At 37.4% G+C, this 20,764-nt stretch overlaps 1 protein-coding gene across 5 annotated transcripts in view; it reads left to right on the top strand.

The window, feature by feature from the left end:
* ASAP1 (ArfGAP with SH3 domain, ankyrin repeat and PH domain 1) overlaps positions 1-20,472 on the top strand; it is a 134,249-nt gene extending 113,777 nt beyond the window's left edge. For 2 of the 5 annotated variants that reach the window (XM_086608846.1, XM_086608849.1), the window contains 6 exons: positions 4,053-4,214; positions 7,099-7,165; positions 8,723-8,781; positions 11,840-12,342; positions 16,022-16,144; positions 18,121-20,472. In XM_086608846.1, the coding sequence (XP_086464972.1) occupies positions 4,053-4,214; positions 7,099-7,165; positions 8,723-8,781; positions 11,840-12,342; positions 16,022-16,144; positions 18,121-18,195 (989 nt within the window). In that variant the 3' untranslated portion in view covers positions 18,196-20,472. Of the gene's footprint in view, positions 1-415; positions 470-4,033; positions 4,215-7,098; positions 7,166-8,722; positions 8,782-11,839; positions 12,343-16,021; positions 16,145-18,120 lie in introns of all 5 variants that reach the window. The other 3 variants (XM_086608848.1, XM_086608845.1, XM_086608847.1) reach the window with 3 other exon arrangements.
* The last annotated feature ends 292 nt before the right edge of the window (positions 20,473-20,764 follow it).

Below are 20,764 nucleotides of genomic sequence, written 5' to 3'. Positions count from 1 at the left end.
CAAACTCTGTAATTTTTTAGTACCGTAATAGGACGGGAAGGCTGATAGCTGTTGATTTTATGTGGTTTTTTTATATCTGTGCATCAACACAAAATACAACATTCTTTAATACAAATTTTGGCTCTTTTTTAAAAAAACAGGAGTTTTTTTAGCATTAATTATGGAATATACTTCAGATGCTAATGTTGAATCAATGTGTATTCTTAGCTTTCTTGTTCAGCGTTATTGTGATATTTTTTCCTTTAATTGTACTCTTATTTTCAGTACTGAAGGTATATGATCTCAGTAAGACAAACTGAAGAAGGCTTTTAGTAATATTTCTGCAAAAATGTCACTCTAAGAGTATTAAAAATAAATATAACAACACTTGTTAATGAAAATACTACTTGTAATATAAACTTACTTTCCTTTGCAGTACCCGTTCTGCCATTAACTGGAATACTGGTTCTTCCATATCTCTCGTTAAGTGGTAAAAACTAAATACGAATGTGAGGGTTTTACACTCTGAACCACTGTTTCTTGAGTGGATGGTAACAGCTTTGCATGGTTTCACAAGTACACAAATTAGTAGATACTGTACTAACTGCACAAAAGCTGAAGCGCAATGCACTATTAATTGCAGACCTTTTCCAGTTATTTACCTTCATACAATAAATTTGAGGTTTGGTCTGTTTGCACGTGACAGTCTGATCCTTGTAATAAGAAAAGGTGATAAAAGATGACAACAGCGTTACAGAAAGCAACTGCTCCCCACCTAACTGAAGAAAAGCAAGCCCAATGGAAGCAAAATTTAAAAATTTCTAGGTCAAGATTATTTTTATATGCCTGTGTGAGAAAAATGTTCTTGTGAAATGTGAACGCAGCTATGTGAGAAATCATCATTAAGATGACTGTGGAGAAGAAATGATTGGCTTACTTGCTGCCTTGTTGGAATCACAGACCTAGAGAAATAACTGCTCTGATTACTGCTTAAAAATACCTACCTAGCCTTGCATAGTTAAAAATATCGCGTAGGAATTGTTTTGAGATTTTGTATATATATGTGTTTGTAAAACAAAGCATAATTCATCAACGCTTCGTATGTCGTGTCAGGTCTTTGTATTGTTTCACTGGTTGTTCCCATAAACTGATTTAGATTCCAGAACGATTCCCACGTTTGCTTTATGCAAAGCATGATGTGACTCTATACCTCTTTCTGAAAAGATGTTTTGAAGTTTTCCTTTATTTTCTGTTTATAAGTAAGTTATTTTATATTTCAGCCATCTAATCATTAGTGTATGACTTCTAAATTCATATTTATTCCTTCCATGAAATTAATGTAGGAACAAATGCTAGGAGTCTGAAAAGTTGCACTATTTTTAATGCCTTAACACCTTTTCCCTGTAACTGTTGTATGCCACGTGAACTTTTGAAAACTATGAAGTGATAATGTTTTTCAGCTCTTCCGTGATGTCTGGAGACACACTTCTAGTCTGAAATATAAAAAAAAAATCAGTATAACCACATTTAAGAAGTTTTTAATCCTACTAGCTTCTATTTTTATTTTATTTTATCTTTATTACGAAAGATTCTTCATTTTATTGGCAATAAAAAGCACAACTTTTACGTCATGTCTGAAGTTTTATTTTTGCAATAAGTGCACAATATTATTTGCATGCGTTTCCTCCACTTTCTTTCCCTGACAGCCAAATTTGAACTCTGGGTCACTTGTGGGGGGCTGGAGCGCGGGAGCGCCGGGTGTGCGGCTGTAGTGCAGCACGAGGAGCAGGGCACTAGGTGGTGGTAGGACAGAACCTCCGCCGTGTTGGCCCATCTCACTTGCAGGCATTTTGGAAGCGTGTAATTCTTTTTCCAGATGTCAGGACAAGAGGAAAATACTATACTGACAGACTGTGTATGTCTTCTACATGCTTTGAGAAGAACGTTACTGTTGACTCTGGATATTGAATTTTCCTTTCCCTCTCGCCACTCCTAGATACACTCTTGAGTTATGGTTTATAGAACAACCTTTGATTCATATTTATTTAAGCAAACTAAAGAATTTATGACTTGCAGGAGTCTGGGGGATTGTCGGTCAAAAGTTACCATGAGGAAAGTTTTTTATTTTTTACTGGCAGAAACATTTTAATGCATGGTTTAAATTAGCTTGTGTTCTTAAGCTTATGGAAGAAATTAAAATAAGAAAGGATGCAAATTGGGGAACAATCTTACTAATTTGCACTAACATTTGACTGCTTGTCAATTAATGTTTTTGTGAACTTGGAAGTAAATTGAGAGGAAGAATCATAAAATATATAATTTGATTTACAAGAGTAAGCAATTAATGGAGAGCCAGGCCCAAAATACCTGCTGGGGTTGTGGCTGAGATTCTCCTGAGCGGCAAAAGGCCTTCCAGGCTTGGCTCTGGAAGAGAATAGATTGAATCATTAACTCATTATGGGCAATTTTATTGATCTTTTCTTTGGGGTTAAGAAGAAAGAGGGAGGTCACCTGCTGAAAATATCTGGCAAACATACACACACTTACAGGATAATTGAAGTTACTTTTTTCAGTGTTTAATATTTCACCTAAGGAATTTTAGCAAAGATTATTCTTCACTGATTTTAACACTTTTATGATATATAGTAATTTGGGAAGGAATGCAGAATGTCAGTCTACCTATAGAGACTGGTAATAAGTATTTTTAAAGAGGCAGCTCTAGTTCTGTGTGCAGGTTGTGATATATGCTGATTAACAAAATGAAGATTTTTGTCTCAAAAACTGTTCAAATGGTTTTCAAAAATAGGCAAGTAGGTTCTATAGTGCTACAAAATACATGACAATAGACTTGAAATTTCAGGTATAAATAAACTTTGTTTTTAAGACTTCATGTTGATTTTCTGCATTTTTCCAGAATCTGTGATGGCAAAGCTCTCTTACGTGCAAACCTATTGCGAGCTCATGACTGCAGTGAAGTGTTATTTGTTGGTTAGATTAAAAAAGAAAACAAAACAAAACAAAAAAAAACAGAAAAAAAACCCAACCAATCCACAACTCCAAACTCCAACAACAAAACCCTTAAAGCTATTCTAACCTAATATAGAACTAATTTAGATAAGTGTTACAAGTAATTTCTTTTGACGGTAATGGCAGCTGACTTGAGCAGTTGTCCCCTCGCTGCATGTTTGTGCCCTGCACTGTCTGCTTCCTTGAGCTTCTTATTAAAGTCATTTTTGAAGGTGAATGGTGAAGCTGATTAGAGAAAATTCTGTCTTCCCTCAGGGTTGTTTTGTCTTTTAATCTGTATCTGTTCCCATATCCTGTAAAACATGCATTGTGTTGAATAATATTTGTGCCAGCATTGATGCAGGGGGAAATAAAGGGTTTAAGGGTAGGGGTGACTGCATAAGCTCTTATAAGCAATGCTGCTACCATTAAATACCTAATCTCAGCCTCAGAAAAGGCTTTTCTGATTTTTCTAAAAATGCATATTCTGATATATTTAAGCCACAGAACAAAAAGGGAAAGTAACTACAGAAAAACTTAAGGTTACAATTCTACTTTCAAAATGCAAGAAAAATTTGTAGATAGATTTCTACTCCTGCCCCTTCCCTGCCCCCCAAGATTATTAACAGAATTCATATGGGGTGTTCTGGAGGGAGGAAGAAAAATACCCACATAATAAGACATCTAGAAAGCTATTTCATTCTGGTATAAATTAATTGTAATTTTAATCCCACATGCTAAATAGTACTTAATTTTAAGACTTCATGTTTTCTAATTTTTTTTCTCTAAACAATGCCTAAAATTAGAAATCCTGGAGTGATTAATCCTGTATTTTTTTAACCATAAGTACACGTGTCATTTTCTTGTCAAGTCGCTTATATTCCCACAGCTAGGACGGTTAAAAATGTGGTGAATGTGTCGTTTAATCTACACAGTGTTTTGGCATGGCTTGTCTTTTTATTTTAGTCTTCTGCTGCACTTCGCTGTGGGTCTGACTGTGAACTGTTCACTGCTGCTTTGACGTTGATGCACATGTATTTGTAAGAAGACTGTTTGTTATTTTGCAGGCCCACCTTCAACCCTCCCTCTAAGCACCCAAACCTCTAGTGGCAGCTCCACTCTTTCCAAGAAGAGACCACCTCCCCCACCCCCAGGACACAAAAGAACCCTCTCTGACCCACCAAGCCCACTACCTCATGGACCCCAGAATAAGGGCCCAATTCCTTGGGGTGAGTTTTGAAATGCAAAGCAAAAGGGCAGGGGAAAACCTTTATGATGGATGATATATGATCTTTGGTTTCTTTTTACCTGGTGCTTGCTTTCCAATGATTGCAGCTTGATATAACGTCAGCTCAGATAAATCAACAGTTCTATCTTCTGTCACTCTAGCTTCTAGGCTTCTGTATCTGAGTCTCACTTGAGAAAATTAAAAATATTCCACGCTCCCCTGGGGCCCGATTCAATCTCCTCTGCTGCCTCCCTCTCTCCGCCTTAGCTGCCCAGGCTGCCCTCACCCCAGCCCCCTCATCTGCTGCATCTACTCTGCATCTGCTTCCTCACCCCTGCTCCTTTTCTGACCAGCTCATTAATCTAGATGGGTCGTGATTTGGGGCAGATACACCTCGATGAGTGTTGCCAGAAGAGCACGTTTCCTTGGGCTCTATGCCAGAGCTCTCCTGTGAAGTGTCGCACCGAGCCGGTGGGGATGCATTGTCCTAATGTGTTTTCGGGTTTTGTGATGTTGTCTGTACATATACAAGGACTTATAGGTTTGCATCCTTCTACCTGCAGAAGCTATGCAGAAACAGCACCTTTTTTTCTTTTTCTTTTTTTTTAACAGGATACCTTTCTGACAGAAGCTTTTTAGAAACTATTTCCCAGACTACTCAAATTCTTCCTCTTTTGAATAAACATTGCTCTATGCAGTCAGCTTCTCACGGTAGCTATAAATCTCAGGCCCATGTAATTTTTTATAATTTTAGTCTTCGTGGCAGGATTTCCATAAATCTGTAAACTTTTGATCTGGAATCCAGTGCTTATGTAGGGGAGTCATCCATACACTACTTACAGCTTAGGAATATCCTCTCTCTGTTCTAATATAAACACAAAATTGCTAGCCTAAAAAAAATAGCAAGCTTAAAAGCACTGTTGTTTTTTTTTCAGCAAATTGAGTTGAATGTAGTAAATCATGGACTACTCATGTGTGGAATATGTGATTTAATCTAGGACTTCATATGAAAAGTACAGAGTCCAATGAAAAGCAAAGTCTCTTTCTCAAGGAATAGAAATAACGGCAATCTTTTCAGTTCTCTAATTTTCAGATGTCTGGGATATGGGAGAAATGTTTCCTATGTTGTGGACTGTAACGGACCTGTACATTTTCAGAGATAGAAAAGACATTTTGAAGAGCTGGGACTTTAAAAAAAAATAAAATTAAAAGCCCAAATATGTAAGTCCGAAACAGGACTTAAAATACCATATACTAGAACACTATATAATGTAACACTATTAGAATGAAAAGTGTGGTAGGAAAAGATGCTAAGCTAGTGCCAGCTTTTCTTTAAAAATATTAGACAATAGATAAAGGAAAATATGGGAAGGATGCAGATGTGGAGTTGAAGAGCCTTATAGCAGTAGAGTACCTTTTCAAAGCAGAGCCAGAGCAGAACATCGCTTATTCTGTCTCTAGCGCAGACTAAATTTCAGTGGGTGGAAAAGGGGCCTCTTCGCCCCTTTTTCTTCACTGAGGTCTGTACAAAAACTGATTTCAAAGACCATTTGGATTTTAAGCAACTATTAAGTTTTATGTTTGTTAAAGAGGGAGTTTCTTGTATCTGCCTTTATGTTTTTGGTTTAAGAATATTGTTGGATGTTTACTGCTTTCCCTTTCAGAAGCTTTTTTCTGTGTTGTTATAGTTCCTGTTATGTTGAATTTCGGCATTTGTTTTCTAATCTGTGCATTCTTTGAAGTTTCAAGCAGAGCAATCCTTAGCTTATGTCTAAGCAAATTAAGCTAATATTCAAAGATGTTCTAAAAATACCGTTTAGATTATTTTGGATTTCCATAGCAACCATGAGATATTTTTTCTTTGCTTTATCCGTAGGATCTATGTGTGAAAGATTTGGTGTTTATCTTTTATTTTTCTTCTCTTTTTTTCCCGCTTTTAAATATAAACATATTTTTAGCAAGGCTCAGCATGAGCCTTTTCTGCTGTTTCATTTAGACTTCAATGCACTAGGAATGGTATCTGAGTAGATATGTCATTCTTTTGCATGGGAAGTATTTTGTATTCTTGGATCATTAAATGTCACTTTACATCTATTTCAATGCCAAAATTTACTAATGGTTGTTGAAGTTGGTTCTAAGATTGCTTAGACATACTGTAATAGAATAGGGAATGGGGAATGATAAAGGCACTAAAATGAACTAGTATGATTGTACCTTGGTAATGGTGATGGTTAATGAAAGAGAAGTCTTCTGCTGAAGGAGTTCAGAAGCACGCAGGTTTGGATTTTGCTACCTTTTGACAGAATTGAGTATACCCAGGATCTTTTATTTACCAACAGTTAACGTTCAGGTTATATATAAGTCAGTAACCTACTGACTTAGGCATTAAATCATCAAAGGCTATTCTTTATGTAGGATAAAGTACCAATCCTTAGACACTCGACGTTTTGTGAATAAAATCAAATTCATGGTGGTTCTAAAAAGATGTGCCTCATAACACAAAATGTAAACATCTGTGATAAATTTATTTGATACTGGCCTGCAGTATCGCCTTCTATTCAGAAAAAATTGAAACGCTATATTCAAAACAAATGCCCCATAGCAGTAACTCAGCACTGTCATTCAGTCTTTCCTTGCCAGCAGATGTGAGCTACCAGTGAGTTGTTTCAAAATGTACGACATGAAAGGTCAAGTTGGATCATTATGGTCCCTGCCACTTTATCAGTTACAAAATTATTAATAAAGAATGATCTTTAAAATCTTTAAACATGTTGTATAAAGGATACTTGGAAGAACATGTACTTCATGTTAAGTAGCACCTTCTGCTGATTATATTTCAGTTATTCTAATGATTTTTTTTTTTAATTGTGTTTTTTTCACCTCAGGTAATGATTTGGGCCCACCTTCAAGTAAGGCTGCAAACAAATTTGAGGGGATGTCTCAGCAGTCAAGGTAAAATCCGTGTATATGAAGGCAAAGATAAAAATTCATCCCAGCATAATTGATTTGTAAATTAGGGTAAAAAAGTAATATGAAGTAAAATCCTAGCTATGTTTCTTCATTAGTTTTCTGCATGCCTTACTGCCATGCAAATACTTTGGCTGCATTGAGCCTCCTACGCTGTGTTCATAGCTGTCCATACACAATTCATCCTTTGAGAGGGATGGACAGAACAAGTTGTACCAGAATCCATCTACTGCTCCTACAGAAGTGTGGTCTGAGCTGGAGAATGTTGCCTCAGACTGCAGACCAGAAGGACAAAAGTTTTATTTTCATGTCTTCTGGCGTTTCTTTTTATCTCCTTCAGTGTGAGGTCTCATGCCCGTAGCTGCAGTGTCACTCTGGGTACAGGCTGCCATGGAAGACAGCTCTATGGGAGAGAATTCAGCTCAGTCTTCCAGCTTAGCTGTTTTCCAGTCTGTCGAGCTTATGTGCTGACACACAGTCTGTAATAAGACAAACCGTTTTTAGCTCGTAGTTCATCAGGTCAGTACGTTACAAATGTCTTTTTCAATAGCTGGAGCAGTAAGGACAGCCACGCATTCCTGTCACTTAGTGTTTGTTACTCCTTTCTCTGTGTCGCGATTCCAAAGTCCTGAGGTTCAAAGCATGGTAATTCTGATAAACATGTGCCTCAAGCAACACGATGGAGACCGTGCATGACCACGAGTGCGCGTGGTCAGGCCATGACTGGAGATGGATGTGTAACGTCAAACAAATCGCAGTAGAGGATGTGTAGGTAGAGTTTCTGGACACTCCTCAGGCTGCCATCTGCATCGTCAGGACACGCAGTGGATGTGTTGGTAGCACAGCTGTCTTGCCATGTTTGCTGAATCCATCCAGGTGGCACTGGCTGTTCAGGGAAAAAGTGGTGATGTTCCACAGCACGCAGGGCTGGTGCCGTACTTGATACTTGTAAGAGAAGGGTAGAAGTGTGGTGCTTGTGTTTGATGACATTAGCTAAAGGCCAAGGTAATTATTTATTGAATCAAGATTGAGCTTGGCTGTTCTTTCAGTTTTGTGTCATGATATAATTTGACAATTTAAAAAAAGCTAGGAAATTAAGATAAAAGTGTTTCGTCATACTCATTTTGAAACGTTAGCTTCAGAGACAAATAATTTCAGAATCAAGACTGATGGAGAACACTCTCTGCTCTGTTGAACATATTGTGGCAACTTCCTCATTTGTTTTTCTTTTTCCTTGATTTTTTTGAGGAATTATTTTGAGGTAACGCTGATTTTTATTTGGTTATTTATTGCGTGATTTTTATCCTTTAAGTCAATGGGCTTTCTTCTTTTCTTCCACAGTCCTTTTCTATAAAAATGGCAGTTCATTCTTAATAGTGCTTTGAGTTTCGGGATCGATCCACAGACAAGATAAGTTGGTTGTACAAAAGAAGCAAAATAAATGTGGCTTTTTTTTAAGATTATGAATGTTAGAGAGGAAAAAAAGGAAAAATATATTTTATACCAGTTATAAGCACTAATAATTTATATCCGTTGATTTAGCACTGGGACTGCAAAGACTGCACTTGGCCCTAGAGTTCTTCCCAAACTACCTCAAAAAGGTAAGAGTTCTTTTTGTGAATATTACCGTAATGATATCTTTTAAATGTGTGTGAAAGTAGATACTTTTTTAAAATATATGGGTCTTTTCAAGAGGAGTTTTATTTCTAAAATGCCACAAACCATGAAAGTTTAGAAAAACAAAGGATTTGGGAAGATCAGGAAGGTTTTTATTAAACTAAATAAATAGTTAGACCTGTGGAACATAAGGAGGAAAGAAAAAAAAAATAATAATTGAAGCTGGAAGAGATGTCAGGAGGTCAGCTGGTCCAATCCACCACTCATAGTAGGGCCAGCTTTTTGACATGAGAGCAGGTTGTGCAAGGCCATGTCCAGTCACATTTTGAGTATCTCCATGGATAAACCTCTCTGGGCTCCCGTTTCTATCTTTGGCCACTCTCGTTGGTAAATTGTTTTTTCTTCCTGATATCCATAAGTCCAATTTCTCGATACCCTTCAAGCAAGTTGTGTCCATTGCCATGTTTTGGCCATCAGAGTGGTTGTCCTTATAATTACTTTGAAAAGAATCAGGTACTGTTACATGCTCACTTGTATACTGGTGACAAACTTCCTGAGACCATCATCCCAGTGAACACCTCATGGCCCTTTCTTTTTTGGAAATGTTTTTTCTAGTCTCTCTTTAAATTCATACAGGGAGTTTTATTTAGGTTTTTTGATTCCTTGTAGCAGTTGACTATAAATTTGAAAGTAGACCTACCTCATAGCTCTGTCTGATACTGAATCCATCAAAAATACGTTATGTCTGTATGAGTAGATGATTACTATAGAGCCCGAAGATCAGAAAATTATGCCTGTCCAAATTCCTGAAGCTAGATGACTGAAATAAGAGTGCAAATCATTTTAACAGAAAATGAAAATGTGAAATTTCAAATTCATTAAGTTACAGTTATTATGACATGATACCATCTTTCGAAAAAGACACCAATGACGCGATAGGGTACCACTGCAAAGAAAGTCAACACTTGCTTGATTTCAGTTGATATAGATGAAAATTTAAGCTGAGGTCAATCAAAGCACTTTCATAAGGGCTACTGTCAGTTTTCTTCATATCATTTACTTAAGCCTCAAACCAGTGTAGATGATCAGTTCTTGTACCTTTGCTACTATCTAAATCTAGGAGACAAAGCCATATACAGGTATCAACACAGAGACTTTTTTAAAATGAGGTATCTGATAGTAGCTATACAATTTCTTTCCTGGAAATTATGCAAAGTTTTCTTTTTTGGTATAAATAACTACAAATAATAGAATCATAGAATCATAGAACGGTTTGGGTTGGAAGGGACCTCAAAGATCATCTAGTTCCAACCCCCCTGCCATGGGCAGGGAAACCCTCCACTACACCAGGTTGCCCGAAGCCTCATCCAACCTGGCCTTGAACACCTCCAGGGATGGGGCATCCACAACTTCTCTGGACAACCTGTTCCAGTACCTCACCACCCTCAGAGTGAAAAACTTCTTCCTTATATCCAATCTAAATCTGCCCTCTTTCAGTTTAAATCCATTGCCCCTTGTCCTATCACTACACGCCCTTGTAAAAAGTCCCTCTCCAGCTTTCCTGTAGGCCCCCTTTAAGTACTGGAAAGCTGCTATAAGATCACCCCAGAGCCTTCTCTTCTCCAGGCTGAACAGCCCCAACTCTCTCAGCCTGTCTTCATAGCAGAGGTGCTTCAGCCCTCTGATCATTTTCGTGGCCCTCCTCTGGACTCGTTCCAGCAGCTCCATGTCCTTGTTGTGCTGGGGACTCCAGAGCTGAACACAGTATTCCAGGTGGGGTCTCACGAGAGCTGAGTAGAGGGGCAGAATCACCTCCCTTGACCTGCTGGCCACGCTCTTTTTGATACAGCCCAGGACACAGTTGGCTTTCTGGGCTGCCAGCGCACATTGCTGGCTCATGTTGAGCTTCTCATCCACCAGCACTCCCAAGTCCTTTTCGTCAGGGCTGCTCTCGATCCATTCTCCGCCCAGCCTGTACTTGTGCTTGGGATTGCCCCGACCCACATGCAGGACCTTTAATAGCCTGGAAGTGTTATTGCAGTAGGTGATATCCAAAGCGACTGTTGTTTCTTTCATAGTAAAGTGTCAGGCCACTTTTTGGCTGGTAGAGTATGATGAAAATATATAAAATACATGCTGAATACAACAGGAAATTATTCCTTCTAGTCAAAATGTGTTGCTTTCATCACAGGTTGAAACTTTTTTTCTCTCCTGTCTCCATTCATCTATTTTAATATAGAGTTGTTCAGTTTAGAGGTTTGGGGGTTTTGTGGTGTTCTTACGGTTTTGTTTTTAAGATAGATTTCAGTTAAGTTTTCTTAGGGAACTTAGCAGTAGAATCAATATGAATGACACTGAGCAAAAACTATCGGAAAAGCTCTCTTCACTTTCCTTCCATAAGATCTGCAAAATACAAATTTTAAAACTTCTCTTCTTTACTAAATTGTAAATATTTACAATAATTCATTTTTATTAGTTTTAGTTTGAATGTCTAGAATACAGTTTATTCTATACACTGCATAGACGTACATGCTCACTTGCTCTCTTCTTTTAAGATTTTACAGGTACTAATCCTGAGACTCAGGGTTTTTTTATATGGAGTTCAACTGAATATATGAGTAATTGTGATTGAAGAGAATTTTCATTGCAGTCATGTCAGTGGGTTGATAGGTTGTTTTGCAAAATACATCTTTTCTTATATTTGATATTGTTTGGTTTAGGTCCAAAAAGTGATCACTTTATTTCATTTTAAGTAGTTAATCTATAAATTGATGCCTAGTAGCTGTTGCATTAAGCACTCCTGGCCTCCAGAAGGAGCAATTGAATGAGACCTCAGTGAAAGAGGATTAGTAAAGTTGTATTATCTTGCATTTGTCATAGACCAGGAGAACATACGGGCAGTTATCGGGGCTTAGTGAAGATACGGTCATTTACACAATTACATTTACACAAAACACAATTACAGTTTTGATATGTGCTGCCTGAGTTCTTTAATATTAAAATGAGATTGTGAAAAAACATTGTTGTGCTCTTTTGTTTTAGTGGCACTAAGAAAAATAGAAACCAGTCATCATCTTTCAATAGATAAATCCCATCATCACTCGGAAATCTTTCAGAAGCCCTCGCTGTCCATCGATATACCACAGAAACCACAACCTGGAGACTTGCCCCCAAAGCCTCTAGCTCTGGAATTAACTCAGAAACCTCAAGTGGGAGATTTACCCCCAAAGCCTGGAGAACTACCCCCAAAGCCTCAGCTAGGAGACTTGCCACCAAAACCACAACTTGGAGACTTACCTCCAAAGCCGCAAATGAAGGATCTTCCTCCAAAACCTCAGCTAGGAGAGCTGCTGGCTAAAACTCAAGGTGGAGAAGCATCACCAAAGCCTCAGCCCTCAGAGGCAAATCAAAAATCTCACTCCTTAGATCTTTCTCCAAACGTACAATCTAGAGACACCGTCCAAAGGCAAGCATCTGAAGAGTCTAATGACATAACACATACCCTGCCAGAAACCCCTGTGCCACTTCCCAGGAAAATAAATATGGTAGGTATGATTCCAGCTAGTTGAGAGTATCCATCGAAGGCTTTGAAGTTACTGTAGGACTATCTGTGGGAAAAACTAAAAAAAAAAAAAAAAACCCAAAACAAACACTCTTGAGCTATGCACACAAAGCAACATAACATTATGGGCTGGGATGGGGAACAAAGTGCTCTTTTTGTGCTCCCAAGCAGCTTCAGCAAATGCTGGGGGTTTACAAGGCCTCTTGCAGGCTGAAACATACTGGTAACATAAAACGATAGCCCTGGGAGTGTGCCAGTGTATTTAGATTGATTAGGAAACTTGGGCATTTTTATCTGTGCCAGTCATAATTCTGAATTAATTGGTAGTTTTCTCTGCTGTTTTGCTCACTGCTTTGTATGCCTTAGATTACTAGAATATGTATAGATTTGATATTTGTAAGCTTTAAGAAGGGATGTTAGCACCTATTGTCAGTAGATAAAAAATTTAAAGTCAACTGTGACAAACTAGTAAACGTTCCTGTCGTGAGTATTTAATGTCAGTGTACTTAAGTGGTTAACAAAAGGTCAGACATATTGCTGAGGTGGCAAAAAAGACATTGCTGGATGGTGTGTAGTAGCAGAGCTGGAACTATAACTTGATTCCAAGTGTCCTTGTTCAACCCCCACTTCATACTGCTGTTTATCTTGCTAACCATGCAGTTTCATCCAACAGAGGATTCTTCATGCATATGTATATTGAAATAATTTTATGGAACTCCAGAGCTCTCTTAAGATTTTCATCATTAAGAATACATCAAAGAGGAGATGGTTTTGCTTGTCAAATTGGCTATGCAAAATACTTATGTAAAAGGAAATAAGGCTTCCATTCTTGTAGTGAAAGCGGAGGGTGAGCTTCTCCCTTGTGCTTGTCTGAGGAAGAACACTTTCACTGGAGTCATCACTCTGCTTGGCTTCTTGTCATGGACTTGGCTGTAAGTTCCAGTCTGAACTGAGAACCACAGGGTTGATGCTTGGGCTTCCTGTGTGTTCTGGCGAGTAAATAAAATAGTACAGGCATCTGATCAAAAGGTGTCTGCAACTATGGTTTGTTGTTTCAAATTCTCACCTTACTCTATACAGAAAAATTCTGAGGAAAAATTCAGTGTTCTCCAAACTCAGCCATTTTCACATGTGCAGTAAATAGTTCCACTGTTCTGCAGAGATCAAAATTGTGATGTATCTGTGATAATTACTTTCCAGTTTCCTATACATCATTGCATGCACACGTGTATCTCTTCTTGTTCACTGCAGTCTTTCTTGCTCAAGTGATAATGTGCAAGAATTCCTCTTAAATGTGTCTTGCCTCCATTTTCATCCTCTGGCTGTACCCTCTGCACACAAACTGGTGAAATGCCACATTGTAGTTCAACAGTAAGACCCGTGACAGCAGCTGCCAGGACTTGTGGGTACTTCACTCCTGGGTTCGACTATTTAGCCACTAAATAGATGAGCACTGATTTTTTAATTGGAAATTTTAGAAAATCAATTTTTCAGAATTATTAGGTAAAAAATACCAATGCTGTTAATTTATGAGGACTTGAAAGGATATTTTTGGAGAAATTAAGCTTGCTCTGAGTCCTCGTAAAATCACACTGAGCGCTTGGGTGTTCTTTTGTGTGTTGGCGCATTTCCTATAAAGGAGACAAAGTATTTCTTCTTAAACAGAAATATGTTGAATGTAAATAAGAACATGGGGGGATTATTAATGACCACAGCAGCTGATTATTACTCAGTCTTAAGCATAAAAGTCTTTTCTTAATAAGCGCTGTTATTGGATAGAAGGAGTTGGGGGTGGGTGATATTTGTTTTATAGTCACAAATTGCATGTTCTGGAAGTGCTTCTGTTTCGTTACACACCAGTGCCTCAAACTGTGTTCGGGAAAATAGATAACTCTCTTCAGATCCATCCTTTTTTTAAACCTTCCCAAAGATTAAATTCACCTCAGGCTTGAATCCGTTTTACTGCTCTCCTAAGTGAAAGGAATATAATATTAAAATGGCGTCTGTGGTACTAATCTGAAGGAACCAGGAGCAATTTGCCATCATTTTTCATGTGTTCTTACAAGCTGAGTTGTACACAGTTCTCTAAGTTTAGAGGCATTTAACTTTCTTTAGTCTCTTTATTAAATGAGACAATTTTTATCTGGCAGAAGTAGTTGCTTCCCTTCATCACCAGGGGATTGATTGGAAGCGTTCCTAGTTTGTAAAGGTTTTTTTGGAGTTGAAAGTTGGGACTGGCCCCAAATACCCATTAATACTGAATTCCAGTCCCTTGTGATAGTTGAGATTTTTGTTCAAATTATACGAATTTGTTTTAAAAACACGGAAAGTTCTTTGAAGTAACTTCTTGCTGCACCAAACCTTTGCTGTAAAAAAAACTTTGATCTCATATGAACTTCACTTCAGGTATTTCTGTTCATTTGTCTTGAGTATGGGATTTTTTAGTCTTAATGTTTTTGTGTTAACTGTTTTTTCCCTTAGATTCCTCTATAATTATTTTTCTGTACCATGAGTTTGATATGAGTGCTTTTCGTGTGTCTGTTCTGCTGTTGATCTGCAGAGAATTTTTTTTGCCAAAGCTCAGAGGTATTTCAAGTGGGTAGGTAATAGCAAAGAGAAGGCTCCCTAGGAAATTTCCTCTGTGAAGTTACTTTTGGCTCAAATTCCTTTAAACCTGCTGACTTTTCCTTCATAGCCCTTCTGCTTCTCATATCCTTGTGCTGCACTTGGTTTTTTACATTCTTAGTATCTGACTACTACTGTTCCAGAAGGAACTGTAGTTTTTAAAGAAGTCTGGATATGAAAATACAGGACTATAAAGTAGCAGGAGTGTTTTGCTGTGAATATTGCTTCTTTACTCTATTTGGAAATAATTTAAAGCATTTTCCCTGCAGTGAGAAACATATGTTTAGGGAGGAGCCCATGGCTCAGGCTTTTTCATATGAATTAGCAGTATGCAGCAAAGTATGACCTAGAAAATACTTAGAATCAGGCTGGTGGAGCTGTGAGAATATCTTATCATGAATTATCATCACAAAACAGTACTGCCATCTGAAATTGAGATTCTTTTAGTAAGAAGTTGCTAACATACTGGATGAAAAATCTTTCAAAAAATAATTTCCAGTCCTATAAGCATATCTGATGCGAAAGGATACTGTATTCTTGCACTAGATCCAAAGCTAGAACTATAAGGAATACTGTGATTTCAATGCAGCATTTTCCTCAGCCCTTACCTCTCTTGTAACATTCAGAGGAGATTGGATTTCATTTCCTGTTTAAGGTGGGTTTTTTTAATGAAGTGTGCATTAAAAGAGAAGGAGTGTTTGCGGACTGGAACGATGTAAAGATGTTATTTAAACCTTCTTTACTGGAGGAAACGTAGGTTACTTAAGCTGTGCAGTACACATTAAAGTCTCTTGGGAGTTCTGAATCTTAAGAAAAAGAAAACCTACACCTGTGTAGGCAATTTATTTATTTATTTATTTATTTTAAATATCCTTGTTGAAGCAGAGTTTTTAATTTTTGTGTCCCCAGTTGCAGGGAAAGCAATTTCACAGTCTTCGCCTTCTGGCAAAATAAAACATAACTAAAAGGCAAAACTCCTATCATATGTATGTTGTTGCTGTTCCTCATGTCCTTCATCTAAAACATTCTATTTTTAGGGGAAAAACAAAGTTAGGCGAGTGAAGACCATTTACGACTGTCAGGCAGATAACGATGATGAGCTCACATTTGTTGAAGGAGAAGTAATTATTGTAACTGGTGAAGAGGACCAAGAGTGGTGGGTATGTATCTTTTCCTTTCATAGTTCCACGTAACTTCTTTAAGACTTTTAAAGGAAAGGCTGTTTTTCCAAATTTGAGGGGTTCGTTGTTATTTGGGTTTGTGGATGGTGGTTTTTTATTTTGTTGGGTTTGGGGGAGTTTTTTGCCTGAGCTAAAATCCAGCCCTTAAACTCGTATTAGAGAAGACCCCCTTTCTCCAATAGTGTCTGTCTCTTCCTGGGAGACTGCTACAACCATCCTGACTGGGTCTGGCTTTATTGCTGGCTCATAACAGCACACATTTATGTATGTCACTCTTTGTAATGCACACTAGCCTTTCATGAAGTGAAGAGGTGGTGATTTTTACTCCGTTTAGCATGCTTACACTCTTCATGAAAAATGAAATAGGTAATTATCTTCAGTTCATCAGAAATGTTAAATTATACCTACAGGGGTTGCTGGAAGCCTGAAAAATTATTTGTAATTAGTGCTGTAAGCTGATGTTTTTTCTCCTTAAATATGAGCTAATTAATATTTTCTTTCCCTTCCTCCTTCCTGTGCCATTGGTTGGTATCATAGTCCCCCCTACTGTGGGCTGCACGTTGTCTTTAGTTCTTGAGTGCTAACATCAGGTTTTTCTCAACCCCACTATGAAGCTCCAACCCTCCCTTGACACTCCACTGCACCCCTCCAAAGCCCTGCTCCATCATTCTTCCGTCCCTAAGAATTACTACTGGGGAAAATAAGACACATTTCACTTTGATTAAAACGGATTCTTACCGCAGTGCTGCCTATGATTTCCCAATCCAAGTGCAGCGCAGCCCTTGCCGTTTTGGTTCTAGCTACACGGTTTCCACTCAGTTATCATTTAAGTGTGGAAGATTTTCAACTGAAAAGATTGTCTCAAAAGAGCAATGCCAAGTGAAAAGCTGATGTATTAACCATATCATCCAGTCCCTGATGATGGTTGCATTGGCTGCTGAATCTGTTTTGTGAACTGGCTTGTTAAGATCCCTGGGTACATGCCCAAAAAGTTCCATGAAGTGCTCCAGTCTGTGCTTCTGAGAAGGGAAATGAGGGCTTGTTGACTCATATGCTTCAAAAATTTGGCTCTACAAGAGGAAATGGCCAGCCCTGCATGCTTCCCCTTCCCATTTTGTTAGCTGGTGGAAGAGGAAGGAGGTACACTATTATTCTGAAAGTAGTGAGCAGCGCTGTAGCAGGATGAGAACAGGGTTATGTGGTCAGTCAAGACTGCTACTCCGGTGCTATCAGTTTGGTGGTTGTTTATAATTATACATTTTAAACATGTATAGTTCATATAGAAGGTGCAGTTATTATATTTCTTTTAGAGGTTGCTTGGCTATTTCTTTATAAATTATTCTTATGCAAAACATGTAATAAGTTGTACATGAAGGATACTTAATCAGCCAATGCTTGATTTGTTATAAGCACTAGTATGCACATAAATCACTAGGAATCGTGCTAATTCAATGAGAAAATAGCTGGGCCTTTATCACGTCAAGTAAGTGAAGCGTGTAGATTGTTGCAAGTAACTTCACAACTGTAGCAGATATTTCCTAAGTGAGACGTTTAGGATTTATTCAGTTAACTAAGACGAATGGTTTTCCGAGATGTGCATCTTATTACTGAAAGTTAGTCTATCAGACAAAAGAAAATCAGGCTTCTGTTTTGGTGAGATTCTTGAAATTCAGTGGTGTATGTAGGTTTCCAAATAAAATCATGGTTTTGTTTGCTTTATATTTAGTTGGCTTAATTTGTCTTATTAATAATATGCCTGTACGGTTTTATTTTGTTCCACTACACAAATTCAAATATTAACTAAAGTCTGCTATAAACTGTCCAAAACCTCAAAAAGGCTCTGTAGGACCCTTGCAGTTCTGCTGCTTTTGAATGAAGTAAATGCAGTGTACGAACTCCGTGTATGCACATACATATATATATATATTTTTGTACGTTTTTCTCCTGTGTTGCAGATTGGCCACATCGAAGGACAGCCAGAGAGGAAAGGAGTCTTTCCAGTGTCCTTTGTGCACATTCTGTCAGACTAGTAAAAACAAACAAAAAATCCTAAACTTGAGCATTGCACATCCTTCATGCAAGACGGGCTTTTTAGCAAAAGCGAACGCTGCTGCCTCCCTGTAATCCCGTGCACAATTGTGTATATAGCTGCTGTTACAAATTAAGAATTCATTTAAGTTTCACCTCATGAGGTTGAATTATATGTATTGTAAATATACTGTGTTATTCTGCCTTTGCCAGTATTATGGTAGCCTTGGAACCTGGCACGCCTTATTGGGTTTGTTGAAGCCATCCTCGGCATCTAGCACTTACATCTCTGTCTATGCTGTTCAAAATACATAGGAACTGCCAGCTTTCCCAACATAGGTGGTCTCCGTCAACCATGTAACTGTACAGAAATGCCTGTTCCTGATAACTCGGTATTCTCAGTATACAATTAGCCGAAAGTTAGGAGGAGTGAATGGTTCTGGACAATTGAAAAATCAGTCTGCAGTCTATAAGTGTATGCAGTTTACAGCTATGAAACCCACTTTGGTATTTATTTAATATAGTGCTCAGTTAAGTGTAATTATGAAGACAAATATTCACTGACTCTACAGATAACAGCGATGTTTTATGGTGTGCACACAGCATTTCATGTTTATATTGCGTGGACCTATGCCAAACTGTGATTGCAGTTCCCCTGTGATATTACCTCACCATAAAAAGTTACAAATTTCTTTCATTCGAAAACTTCTTTTGATGAAGATTAGTCATGTTGTTCTTTAGGTAGATATTTGTGAAATTTACTGGTTTCTTTCACTGAATTCTTAGTAACCAAGGACTCCTAGAAAATGTTAACTGTTGACATTATGCATGCATTTAGACGCTTACTTGAAACCTGCCTTTGTACAAAAGTAGTAGTGTAGTCATATAGCTACATTTGAGGAAAAGAACATTTTAACTTAATTGCTATTCAGGTTAATGTGAGCTTGCAACAGTACTTGTTTATAGCTAAATTGGCTCTTTGAAAAATGATTTTGTGGGGTTTTTTTCCTCTGTCTTCAACCTTGCTAAAAGTTAGTTACCTAAAATAAAATTTCTGAAGTGGTGATAAATTTAAATTATTTTTAATTGCTCTAAAAAGTGGAAGTTAAGATGATCTCTCATGCATTTGATCAAGCTATTAATGATAGAACTCGGATCAACATTATCAGGCTGGTTTTAGTAGAGTTCACTAAGCTGTACCTGTAATAGTCTTAATTCAAAGCACCAAGTAACAGACATACCGTTATAAAGCTAATTTCTAAGAAGGTCTTTGGATGGCTGCATTTGACCTGAGGTTTCTTGAAAGTTGGTATAAAGTTGCATTGCCAGAAAACACTTTGATGTATTTCTCAAAACTTTAATTTCCTATCTCACTGTCAACATCACTTTTTAACTTTGAAACAAAACGCAGTTTTGTGTTTTCCCCATAGTTTGTCTGCAGCAGGTTCCATGACTTTCATATGTAGTTTTTTATTACTTGCTTTAAATGTAACTTTGGCTTCAGTACCTAGTACTGCTGTTTCAAAGCAGATTGTCTTGGCTGCATGGAAAGATTTTCATTTCATAAAAACACATCTCAGACTTTCTGAGGGCTTTCATTTTTAATTCAGTTTTACAAGACTGTAGTCAGTGAATATTTAATTCTGTTTGTGGTTAATATAGAAACAAATATCAGTCTAAACCCCACATGAAAAAAAAATGCAAAACTTTTATCAACTGTTAATGGTTTTATCATTTATAACAAAACTTTATTGGAAAAGAAAAAATAAATTACACGATGAGCGAGCAAGCCTGCTGGCATCTAATCCTTCAGTATTACCAGCTCCAATATTTCAAACTTTATTCTGTTTTTTTATGGAAAGGAAGTCAGGATTAGCATTTATTTAGCATTCCATTTTATCCATTACTACAATGTTTTAAGTTGCATTAAAGAACAAAACCTATTCACTTTTGTGGTCAATTGTATTTTTAAGTGATCTTGAAATAAACTGATAGAAGCTAATCATATAAAGAAAACCTAGGCATGTAAAATTATGTAGAGTCAAATGTCTATTCTTTTCTATGCTCTTTAAAATAGTATACATATGCATTTTATAAAATTAAATGAGTTCCATCAGGAACAATAGTTCTGTTTATTCTGGCTTATTGTGGGTCATAAGAAATCTGAAAATGTATGATATTGATTGAGTTTAAGTACAGTATTATATTTGAACTCAATGAGCCACTGTCTGCAATTTTGTACATGACATAGTATTTGGAAAGTCTAAATCTTTATGGAAAATTAGCTGATAAGGGGTTGGGGGGAGGGGCAGGGGAAGGTGCCCCCAGAGGGGGAAGTATGCTCTGCAGATTATGTCTTATTTACTGTTGAACAACAGTTGCTATTTATTTTTTTATTACATAGTACATCAACGTGTACAGAAATCAGATCTGGTCATGCCACTAGTTAAAATCTTGACTTCTCATGAATGTTAAGGTAAAACATCAGTACACATGTCTATTCACATGTATTTAATGTGACAGTTTTTGAGTACTGTATGTGTTAATTTCTACTTTTTTAATATTTAAAAT

The sequence above is a fragment of the Tauraco erythrolophus genome, chromosome 3 (genome assembly GCF_009769465.1).
Source record: "Tauraco erythrolophus isolate bTauEry1 chromosome 3, bTauEry1.pri, whole genome shotgun sequence".
Classification (NCBI taxonomy): Eukaryota; Metazoa; Chordata; class Aves; order Musophagiformes; family Musophagidae; genus Tauraco; species Tauraco erythrolophus.
Note: the sequence above shows the minus strand (reverse complement) of the source record. Positions and strands in the feature narration are given on the sequence as shown.